This window comes from Chenopodium album, chromosome 21, assembly GCF_948465745.1.
Source record: "Chenopodium album chromosome 21, dcCheAlbu1.1, whole genome shotgun sequence".
Lineage (NCBI taxonomy): Eukaryota > Viridiplantae > Streptophyta > Magnoliopsida > Caryophyllales > Amaranthaceae > Chenopodium > Chenopodium album.
Genome location: NC_137854.1, coordinates 20,108,571 through 20,121,178, shown reverse-complemented (window position 1 = coordinate 20,121,178; position 12,608 = coordinate 20,108,571). Strand labels below are relative to the sequence as shown.

Here is a 12,608-nt window from a genome sequence, read left to right as displayed (position 1 = left end):
TGGGACTTTTCACAAAAGTATCCCACATGGAAAGATTGATGAATTCAACCCTTAGTTAAATAAACCAAGGAACAAGTAACAAGTGTCACATGATTAGGAGTAGACCACTTTCTCACTTGGTCCCTAAGGCATTTCACATGCAATGTGAACTAACCTTGCATGTGAACTAACCATGTGTCACCCAACCTTGAGCCCCAAGTTGGGTTCGGTTGGCCCATTATACTTTGGCCCGTGACAATGACCCATCACCCGAGTCCACGACCCTTGCCACATGTGTCGCCACCGTGGTGCGCAGCCACTTGGTGGCTGCCACAAGGTGACTGCCAATGTGGCTGCCACGTGTGCTGCACATGGCGTTTTTCCATGTGTGTTTCCACGTGGCATGTTCCTATTGGGTGCGCTTTCCTAGCCTTTTGTGTGGTTAGGACTTCACTTGTTACTTGAAGCATTTTCCCGTCTCGCCAAATCCTAAATTTTGGCTCGACATTTGAGATTCTCCGACGCTCGGTTTCGACGCTCCAAGCTTGAATTTCCGACGTCTAAATATTTAATACTCGGGCAACGAATTAATTTCTTCCGGATTAATTCGTCGAGTCGGTTTGTTTATTGCTATGGGTGTGACTTGAAGGGTTCAGTCAAGATTAAGCTGTAATATTAATTATGCATTAATATTACTGATCGGAAGTGGCCTCCACCCAGGCATTCTGATCACTTGACCTTACTGAATATATTAGCTTTCTAATACTTCTGAACCCACTATCAGAATAATGCACTTGTCCGAAGGACACCATTCCTTTCAGAGTTAGTGCTGCTGCAAGTACTATAGCATGTCCCCAAGCAAAAATTGGGAGATTGGATTTCATAAGCAATGGTCTAGCAAAAAATTGAATACGTTTAATTAATGAATCTGCCAGACCGTTTTGGGTATGAACATGTGCTACAGGATGTTCAAAATTTATCCCAATGAACATGCAATAACCATTGAAAGCTTGAGATGTAAATTCACCAGCATTATCAAGCCGGATAGTCTTAATGGGAATATCTGGAAAATGTGCCCGTAACTTAATCAATTGGGCAAGTAATCTCGCAAACATCAGGTTACGAGTTGATAACAAGGACACATGTGACCATCTAGTTGATGCATCAATTAAAACCATGAAATATCTAAATGGTCCACATGGGGGATGTATGGGCCCACAAATATCTCCTTGTATACGTTCTAGAAAACTAATTTATTCAAAATTAATTTTAGCCGGTGATGGGTGAATTATCAACTTGCCTTCTGAGCAAGCAGCACATGAAAAATTATTATGAAGAATCTGTTGGCTCTTCAAAGAATGTCCACATGAATTCGTAATTATTTTTCACATCATTATTGAACCAGGATGGCCTAACCGGTCATGCTAAACAATAAAATTATTAGTAAACTTCTGGTTTACTATAGCATGAGTTTCAATAATATTGATATTTGTGTAGTACAAACCACTAGAGAATGTAGGGAGTTTCTCCAAAACATGTTTTGTGCCTTGAGTTATATTCGTGATTTGAAGGAATTCATTATTTTCTGAATTGATTGTCTCAATATGATAACCATTGTTGCGAATATCCTTAAAACTTAATAAATTTCTTTGAGACAATGGGGAGTATAAAGCATCAATTATTTTAATTTCAGTTCCCCAAGGCAATTTTATGTTGGCTCTTCCAGAGCCCTCAATGATATTTGTACTACCCGATATGGTACTCACATTAATCCTTTTCTTCATCAAATTAGAGAAATATTTTTTTTTCTAAATATTGTATGAGTAGTTGCACTGTCAGCAAGACATAATTCTTCACCACTCATAGCAAATTGTACTTGAGTAGTATCCATATTCTTCACGAAATAAAATACATGTCAAAATATTAAGCATAAAAATAAAGATGATAAATAAATAAATTAATAAAAACACTCAAATAGTTCATAAATTCATAAAGGAAAAGTCCTTATTACAACCATAGAAAATAACTTAAGTGGATCACTAGAATAAGAAACCATAAGTCTAGTACATAAAATTGACACAAAACATTATAATTTTAATTATCCCCTTCTAGGGTAGTGAAGAAATCAGCAACTTCTAAATGAGTTGTACTGCCAAAATCAATATCATTCCCTTCCGGAGAAGCAACATCGAAATGATTTGCGGCATTGCCAAAATCAAAATCACCTCCACCATCTTCAAGAACAAGGTTTGCCTCAACTTTATTTCCTTTCTTCAATAATTCTTGATAAAGTTCAACAAGATGCTTTGGAGTTCTACAAACCCGAGACCAATGGTCTTTTCCTCCACAACGGTAACATATATTGGTCTCACTTTTCTCTTTATCATCCCTATGTTCCCACTTCTGATTGGAATGTGAATTTGTGTAATGACCTCAACGACCTCTACCATAGCCACTAAAACCACGCCCACGACCGCGACCACGCCATTGGCCACGACCGCGACCGCGACCTCTACCTGGACCAAAACTGCTGGAATGGTCTTTGTTTTTTAGGTTCATTCCCATTATGGGTTGTCACATTCACTTCAGGGATGGAGTAGAGCCAGTAGGACGTGATTTATAATTTTTCATTAACAACTCGTTATTTTGCTCGGCCACAAGGAATACAAGATATTAATTCAGAATATTTTTTACAACCTTTTTCTCTATATTGTGTCTGCGGGATAATATTATTTACATGGAAAGTGGAGTATGTCTTTTCAAGCATTTCTGCATTAGTAATATTTTCTCCACATAATTTTAATTGAGAAGTTATTTTAAATATAGCTGAGTTATATTCACTAACAGATTTAAAATCTTGCAATCTCAAATTCAACCATTCATAACGAGCTCTAGGGAGTATCATTGTTTTTTGGTGGTCATACCTTTCCTTTAGATTACTCCAAAGGATTTGTGGGTCCTTCACAATTATATATTCATTTTTGAGCCCTTCATGGAGGTCATGGCGAAGGAATATCATAGCCTTTGCTTTATCTTGAGGTGTTGCTTTATTACCCTCCTTAATAGTTTCACTAAGCCCTTTAGCATCTAGGTGTATTTCAGCATCTAACACCCATGACAAATAATTTTTTCCGGTGATATCAAGGGCCACAAATTCAAACTTGGCAAGGTTCGACATTTTCACTATATAAAATAATATTCAAAATTAGAGCTTATAAAAGAAATATATACTTCATAGTTGTTTGGTATAAAAAGATTCTATCAACATTCACACAGTTTAGCAAAAATAATTTCAATTCAGTAAAAATAATTTCAGTTCAATAAAAATAATTTCAGTTCAGCAAAATTAAGGTGAATCAAACAGGGCCTAAATAAATTATATTAAGAATAAAATAGTCATATAGCATGACAAGTTCATGAGTCCTCAGAGGGTTTGGGCTTCTCGGGCGGGCCTTGGTGGTTCGGGTTTTATTGTCAGGCGGTAGGTGGGTTGGGTTGGTGAACCTCGGAGCTTTGGTGGTTGTGCTCAGAGTGGCGGCGGGGTGGGTTGTTAGGGTTCCGTTCATAGTTCTTGTTTTTAAGTTTGTTCCTGTTTTTTCTATTAGTGGTGTGTGTAGTGTTTGGGTTTCCTGTTTCCGTCTTTGTGTGTTTTTTGGGTATGTTAGTTTTTCTTTTTGTGTGGTGTGTTGGTGTGCTATGGGTTATGCAGATCGGTATACCGATCTTCTGGTGCAGGATTTGAACCGGGTTTTTTGGCTATGGGGTTTTGGTTTGATCTTCTGTTGGTTTGGGCTAAAGGGTTCTGCTTCCATGCCGATATCTGTGTTTAAATCGGAGGTTGTCTTATCAAGGGTGAAGTGTACGACACCAATTTTGATTTCAGGTTGAGGAGTACAGGATTTTGAGTCAATGAAGGTTCTCGTCAGAAACTACAACATATTGCCAGACCCCCTTGCAAGAGGCTGCATAGGACAGCGTTATATGAGCCAAGGGTATTTTAGAAAGTCATTCTGCGCGTGCAATTGTAGTTTCCTTTATTTCGAACTTGTAATTGGTTCTTTTGTCTTTGTATTATTCGATTACGATTTCTTATGTAAGTGCCGCCGTATGGCTTATTATTAATGAATTTTAATCTCCCCCCTCAAAAAAAAAAAAAACAAGTTAATGAGTCATAATACTCGTATAATTGAAATTTAAATTGTTTAAAAAAAAAATTAATATTTCACGTTCACTCAAACTATTTACTGATATGCAAATATAATAAAATTATAAGCAAAATAAATTCAAAAGTCAAAAGTAATAGAGTATCAAGAGGATTATACGTTGGCTATAATTAAGCTGATCATATCAAAAAGAATTTTTGCTAATATCTTTTATATTATATACAAATGATTAGAGACATTCATACTACATCTAAACTTTAGCCGTCAGTATCTCAATTATTATAAAAATATATTGATATGTCGTAACAAAGTATGTCACAAACCGTAATACACGAAACAAAAGAATCATGGTAATAAATTAAATTAAACAATAAAAACGAAACAATTAACCGTAATATATGGTAGTAAATCTCAACTCATGTGATACCAAATAATTAACAAATTAAAGAATGTAATTCAGCACAGAACAAAAAAACCAAAATTTCATGATTGTAATCAACGCATGATAAAATAATGATAAATGTAATCAACTCATGCAATAATTTTCCATGATGAAACAGTAGCAAATTGTAATCATATCAAATAATCAACGACATATTTATCTATGATAAAATAATCTATTAGAACAAAATAGCTTAATCAATACAAAGTGTCAGCAACTCGGTTAATTAAGGTTGATGCAACAAGCCAACAATATGATCCTCCTTGTTATATTGTTTGATTAATGTTTTCACCGATTGCCAATAACTAAAGCAATGGTGCTGATAACGTATTATAAAATAAGGGGAAAGGGAGAATATTAGAGAGCGATGTGGATAGGCAATTGAGTTCTTATCCTATATATATATATATATATAGGGGAGGGATCCGGTGAGAATAGGTCCATATGTGAGAATTCATACTTATATGAGAACTGATTTAAAATTTAGAACATGTGAGTAAAATTTTAGAACATGTGAGTAAAAATTTAGAACATGCGAGTTAAAATTTAGAACATGTGACTCAAATTAAAATTCTGAACATATGAGTAATAAATTAGAACATTTGTGTGAGTAATATGTTTATAACATCTGATTTTAGAATTAGAACAAGTGATTAAAAATTTAAAAAATTTGCTTTATGAAATTTTAAACATATGAGTAAAATTTAAAACATCTGACTTAAGATTATGAACATGTGAATAAAAATTTAGAACAAACTGACATAGAATATAGAAAGTGTGAGTAAAGAATTTAAACATACGTGTAAAAAAAATAGAACATACGCTTTAAAATCTGGAACATATAATTAAAAATATTAGAACATACGTTTTAAAATTTAGAACATATAAGTTAAAATTTTGGAACCAGTTATTTAAAATTTATGACATCAAACTTAACTAATTTATGGTTTAGAACATGTGAGTACTAAATTAGAACATTTGATTTAATTTAGAACACCTAAGGAAAAGCTTAGAACATCAGATTTAAAATTTAGAACATATGAGTAAAAATTTAAAATAGAAAGAGTGTTCTCACATAAGAAAAATTCTCACAAGAGCCTTCCCCTATATATATATATATATATATATATATATATATATATATATACACACACACACACACACACACACACACACACACACACACACACACACACACACACACACACACACACACACATAATGTAAGTATGTAACCTTCAGAAAAAATTAAGATTCCATTGAAGTGAGGATTACAATAGAGATAATTACATATAGGGGTTACAATGGATGGCATAATACTAGGGAGTTATGAATGATAATGAACATGCACATTGAATATAATTTTATAACATTTTATAAATAAATATTGCAGCTTGATTTTAATTCATTGCTCACATATTCTATTTTAACCAAGCAATTAATACATTAAAAAAAATATAGTCATGTGAATACGGAATACCTATCAAAATGTCACTTTAAATATTAACTTTTTATAATAATATTTATTGGAAATTACAATCATCGGTCAAAGCTTTGCATTGGGCATAATTTCTAAATTTCTAGTCATAATGATGTAAACGTAGCAAGTCATAAATATATTAAAAAGCCGCCAGTAAGAATGCTTCGTAAACTAGCAAGTAAAATTTAAGTAAATTATAGTCTCCATGAATGAAATATCAACTGATTGGTACAATGAACAAATTGGCCTCCATCAGTACAAGTAAGAGCTCAGGTTTCCTATCATTTAATGCCAAGCAAAAATTAAAGTGAAAAACAAACAGAATACATCAAACTAGCAGAAGCAAAGGCAGTCCTTTTGAGGGATTTTATCCAGGGAACCATAAGATCCTTTCTTCTACCATCTTGCTACCTGGAGTATGGATGATAACGCCCATTCGCTGCTGCACCGCTGTATCCTCCTCTACTGCTACTGCCGCTGCCATATAAAGAAGCTCCACTACTGCCTCCATAGCTACCTCCCATTGCAGAATCATAGCCTCCTCCATATCCGCTTCCAGCCGCAGCCCCTCCATAAGCCCCATAGCCCTCACTGGGCCCACCATATCCACCACCACCGCCCATGTCATAACCTCTACTATAGCCACCACCACCGTAACGGCCAGAGTATCCATAAGAGAGGTCACCCCTATATGCACCCATTCCACCCGCACCATATCCTCCATAACTGCCAAATTCACTTCCACCATACCCACCATATCCGCCAGCTCGGGCCCCATATGCTGCACCAGCTCGATAGGAAGCAGGACCATAACCACCCCCTCCATACCCACCACCATATGCATCGTTGCCAAATCCCCCACCATAGGAAGGCCTTGAATCATTATAGCGTTTGGAAAAAGGTGGGGGAGCATTTGGCTTCTTTGGCTCTGCCTTCTTTATCTCCACCTGGAAACAAGATACGGAACTAATTGTCAAACACGCACACACACACACATTAAGGCTTTGATTCCCCCGCCCACTTTTCACTTATTTACATTTACGTAAGTTTAGTTCCAACCTATAAAGTTTCGAGGATAAACTTTAATTAATTAAATCCAGGAAAATAAATTACAAAAGATACGTTCAGGGTTAAAAGTTCATACAAGATATGTTTTCAAGCTTGTCTAAATACGTACCAAGCTAATAAATCATCAGGCTAATAACTTCAAATGAGATAACTTTGGAACTAAGTTCAGATTCTTAGGGACAATAAGTTCATATAAATACAAATCAGAATAGGTCAGATTAGTTCCTTGGTAATAAAATAAAGTTCAGGGCTAGTAAAATCAATAAAGCAAAAGGCTAAAAAGGTCAATGCTAACAAAATCTCTATGTTAATAAAATTAGTACTCTCTCTGTCTCAAAAAGTTCTCCCTACTTTGATTATGCGAAAACCCTCTATTATTACGTATCAGTAAAGCTACAACGTATTAAGTTTAATATTCTTAAAGCATAAACAAGACTGCAAATGACTGGCTGTGGTTAAAAGATAACTTATTGGGGTAAAATTAGCTTATTTGACTAACATTAGCTTATTGACTAATAGATAAGCTAATTTGGAGTGTTTGGTGGAGAGTTGAATCAAAGAGCTTATTCCACTAAATATTTTCTTGTTCAAATTTTTCATTAGCTTATTTAATATTGTAAAGTAAAATTGCATGTATACTCTCATTTATTCTAAAACATTGTATCCACTACCTACCTCCATAATTAGCTAATTGGTCATTTCGCATACCTCCATAATTAGCTTAATGGTCCTTTGGCATACTCAAATAACTTTATGCAATCATCTATTAATCAATCACTATTATACAATCAGTTTTTTAAATCAATTAATATAAACATCTAGTCACAATCAGCTTTCGGCTTTTGTGACCAATGTGTTTTTTTTTTCTATACATAAGAAATAATTTAGAAGTTCCTTCGAATTAGGAAGAGTTGCAAGATTCTAAATACAAAGAACTTTAGGAATAAAGGAAGAAAATGTTATACCTTGGATATCTCCAACTAAAAATTACTAAATGAAATATTATGAGTGTTAAATAATAATTGTAAATAAAATTTGTATTATCCCTAGATACGTATTGGTAGTATCAATGATACAATGTTATATTAATTGCCAATTTTCCATATTATATTATTTAAATAAAACCATCATAAAAAAATATAAGTTTATTTTTTATTATAACTCAATATTATACAAGTACTACGGAGTACCTTCGTTCTTTTATGTTCTACTCCGAAACTGTAGATATGCAATTTTTAAAATTGTTGAAATATGTCAATGGGTGTAAGAAAAAGTAAGAATGAGAATGTAAAAAAGTGGGTCAATGTAAGATAAAGTGAATAAAGTAAGAGAAAATATAAAAAGGTGTGATTTTATAGGGTTGAATGGGCAAGATGGTAAAAAAGGTATACCATAAATCAAATAAAGCAAAGAAAGCAAAGTGAGTAGAACATAAAAGCATAACCTAAAAGGAAACTGGATAGGGCCGTAGAACAAAAGGTAACAAAGGGATTAGCTTCCGATCGAAACCTAGAAGACACCAAGAAATCTTGATTGTGTTATTGGATTGATTTGCAAAAGTAAAACAACGATACAAATTGATTGACAATTGATTAAACCTACTAATACGAGTGAAAGAGAGGATTTTTCTAAGTATTTACTTAAGTAAGGATGGGCTTGTGGTGAGAGGCACAAAGGAAACGTGAGAAAGGGAAGCAAGTGAAAACCCTTAACTCAAAAAGCTGCCAATTGACAAACCAAAGGAATTAAAAGTAACAGGTTCTTAGGTACCCGCTTTTTCAAAGATGCGGTCAACGACCCAATTCATTTGAATTAATCTTATGACCTGGTTCATTTGAATCGGGTTAACAGGCAGGTCGGGTATTGCAGGCTAAGTAACTATGAACACCACTAGTTCAAACCACATAGGTTCAAAGCTAATAAACTAATATGAGATAAGTAAGGGAATAATAAGTTAAAGCAAGTTTAGGACTACTAAGTTAATACGAAGTATATGTTTAGGACTTAAGTTTATATAAGTTTAGGACTAATAGGTTTAGATAAGATAAGTTCATAGCTAATAAAAGCATATGAGATAATACAATTGAAGTTTAGGTGAAGTGAACGCTACCTAAGGGGAAGCTTGGTTAGATTTGATAGAAAATTGCAATTCCCAAGGGAAATTCCCATCCCATTTGAGTTAACTACACCTATAAAAATTTCAAGTTTTCAAAAGTTAAGAAAAACATATCCCATTATGTGAGGACCGCAAAGTACTTCACATAATTATTACTTGGATGTTTGCACGCCAAAACAACTCAAATTTTTAATAAGCTAAAAAGTTGTACTTCCTAAGTTTTTACTTTGGTCAACAAAATGACCACTAGAGTTTCACACGTGAGTAAAGATTGATTCAGACAATACCAAAAAACTAAGTCCTCATGTATCATCAATAAGGTAAGTCACAGTTAACCAAAACCAAAGAAGTTGATGAAAAAACCCAAATTCGCATCAACAATACGCAATTTAATATTTTCCAATATACCCAATGATATAAAAGTTTGAAAAAAAAAAACTTTCCAATGATACCAGTTGCCTAGCTAAAGATAGTACCTTAGTTCCAGCAAACTCTATCCGGTTTCCCTTTGACAAAAGTTCATCAACAGCTTCTTCTGAATCAAAAGTAACAAATCCAAAGCCACGGGAACGATTAGAAGCATGGTCCCGCATTATTTGGTGCTCTTTTACCACACCAAATGTGGAAAAGAAATCACTGAACTCATCTGCAATTTGTTTAAATACAACAAAAAGCCTCAGATCAGATTCCCTATTAATTGAATCAATCAAGAAAAAAAGTCGATACAAAATGCAATTGAGAGTGACCTGACCTTCATTCACTGATGTAGGAATTCCGCCAACAAATATTTTTTTTGTTTTGAAATCCTTTGAGCCAATTGCACCCTTCGGTATTGTCCGCTTGATTTCAACCTAAAATTTACAAAAGTAAAAAAAAAATGAGAAACAAACATATACAAACAAACATATACTTGTAAAGATGATCTCTACATTATCAGAAGATTGACATTCATTTTGTATTCATTACCAAGCAAATAAATTAGAACTGTGGCAATTATGTTTCACATAGTTCTAACTATTAATTGTTTAAATGACAGAATTTATTGAGTATTATGGAGAAGTGTACAATATTTACCAAAATAACTTTAAATTTACCACAAACAATTTAGAAAAGTTCCAAGGAAAGGAGAGGACCAATATGCTTAAAAAGATCTACAATATATATGAACTAATTGAGTATATATTGATTCATCTTTGAATGTACAGGCTGATCATTATCCACATATGAGATCAGTTCAATTCCTGAATTCTTAATCCCAATCATATATCTATATCTTCTTTACAACATTTTTGCACAAAAGTATGACCACAGAAGCATGCATGACTTAACATACTTGTTTTCCGTTTAGAATGTGAGTATCCTGAATGACTGCATCCACCACAGCAGGATCTGCATAAGTGATGAAGCCAAATCCACGTGGTTGACCTGTCCTCCGATCCTTCATTATTACAGAATCTGTGATCTCACCATACTTGCCAAAATGCTTGACAAATTGCGCTACAAGAATATTTTAGTTGAAAATCATTCACATTAGCAACCTTGCATCCTAAGTGTATATAGCAAGAACAGAAGATAACAAAGAACTAACCAGCAGTTGTTTCTCTAGCTAAACCTCCTATGAATATCTTTCTGCAATTAAATGTTTACTAGAATTAGAATCTTTGTACCGTCTAGACACCAATAAGTCATAAAGCACAGTAAACAAACCATTCCTACCACAAGCACATGCCATGTAGACATAAAAAATAAAAGATGGGATTACTTCTACATGAGCGAGCTTCAAAACCATCTTATGCCTCTATTTCTATGTTTTAACACTTTTCCACACACACTCGTACTTTATTTACTTTTTTCTTACACAATCCCCACCCTTTTACTTAATCCTACATTATCTTACACCCACTTTCTTTATTCAATACTTACTTAAATTGTATATCTACAACAGAACCAAATCTTAGTCTGCTTCTTCCTAGTTCCTCCAGAGAAAATCACAATTCTTGCATTGGACGCGGCAAATAGAGACTGAATTATAATACTCCTATTCACCAGCAGGGTAATCATTGGTTTATTCTTCTTTTATAAGTTTGTGCGAACCTTCCCAATCCCTGATGACAAGATCGCTAAAAACAGTATTTCCTTCTCTCTTTCTTCCAAATATGAATTTAAAGACGAATTCAATATCAATAATTTGGATTATTTATGTAACATTAAGTACTTTTCTGGGTTTTAATTCAAATCAAAGAATAAGAGCAGACATCTAATTATTCGGCCGACAAACTTAAGAACAAGAAATCAATCAAATAAAAATACTGGAAACTACAAACAACAAGTCTTCTTACTTCGAATAACCCTAGAATTTACTTCTCAAGAAATCAAACTCTTAACAAATTTAGCTACTCAAAATCTTTCAAATTGCATCACATACTCAAACAAACACTAAATATTCAATTAACTAAGAAGAGAAAAAAAAAAAAAAAAAAAAAAAAAAAAAAAAAAAAAAAAAACTCAAATCAATTAAACTATTCAATGTTAATTTGATCAAAAGAGTAGAGATAAAAAGGACTAACCCAGGACTAGCGCCATCGCCAGTAAGAGGCTGAGACCTATCATCATCATCATCGTTGTGATGTGAAGAAGGATTATCGTTGATGTCGTCATTAACCTCGGCCTCGTAGTTTGTGTCGGGTTCTCTGGACTCCATAGCTTAAGCTTGGTTGGTAGGAGAGAGGAAATTGGAGTGAAGTTGTTTGGGTAAATATTTTAGATATGAGAAAGGCTAAAACCCTAGATCCGGTGGGTTGAGAACTTCTGATGATCAACGGTGGAAGGGTTAAACCTTATGGGTCCACTTATGAGGTCAATCATTTAAATGTCGATATGTACAGAGTGTGGTTTAGACTGCAATTTTACGGTTTGGTGCGGTTTGAAAATTGTAGTGCGGTTTTTGAAATTGATCAATTTTCGGTTTGCGGTTCGGTGCGGTTTTCAAAAATATTTAAACCAAACTGCACTTTAATGCGATTAGAGGTTTTTATACTACTCCATTCGTTTTTAAATACTTGCTCCACTTTCCTTTTTCAGCTATTTTTAAATTCTTGCTCTATTACCTTATTTGAAAAGTTTTTATAATATTTAACTCGTTTCTCTCACTTAGTGGACCCAACAAATATCATATTTTATTAATTTCATATTCTCTCTCCTCCAATTTCTCCACTACTTTTGCTTTTTTACAATTTTTTATTCTTCCACCAATCCCACTACCTTCATATTTTATTTACTTTCTCCAATTTCTCCTAAAACTCCGCGCATGGAGAAATGGAGCAAGTATTTAAAAACGGAGGGAGTATATTTTATAAAAAA

At 33.9% G+C, this 12,608-nt stretch overlaps 1 protein-coding gene across 1 annotated transcript; it reads right to left on the bottom strand.

Annotated features, from left to right (window-relative positions):
- Positions 1-6,219: 6,219 nt before the first annotated feature.
- LOC145603113 (uncharacterized) lies at positions 6,220-12,015 on the bottom strand. Its single transcript, XM_081659245.1, has 6 exons — positions 11,816-12,015; positions 10,837-10,877; positions 10,582-10,745; positions 10,000-10,099; positions 9,725-9,894; positions 6,220-7,011 (listed from the first exon to the last, which is right to left on the bottom strand). The coding sequence occupies exons 1-6, from the start codon at positions 11,947-11,949 to the stop codon at positions 6,472-6,474; spliced, it is 1,149 nt and encodes a 382-aa protein (XP_081515371.1). The 5' UTR covers positions 11,950-12,015; the 3' UTR covers positions 6,220-6,471.
- Positions 12,016-12,608: the final 593 nt, after the last annotated feature.

Excerpts from the sequence above, each read along its gene's own strand:
- LOC145603113 (XM_081659245.1), bottom strand. The coding sequence starts at position 11,949 with ATGGAGTCCAGAGAACCCGACACAAACTACGAGGCCGAGGTTAATGAC. Across the intron at positions 9,895-9,999 it reads TCCTACATCAGTGAATGAAG|ATGAGTTCAGTGATTTCTTT; the intron begins GTCAGGTCACTC and ends AACAAATTGCAG. Across the intron at positions 7,012-9,724 it reads TAGAGTTTGCTGGAACTAAG|GTGGAGATAAAGAAGGCAGA; the intron begins GTACTATCTTTA and ends TCTTGTTTCCAG.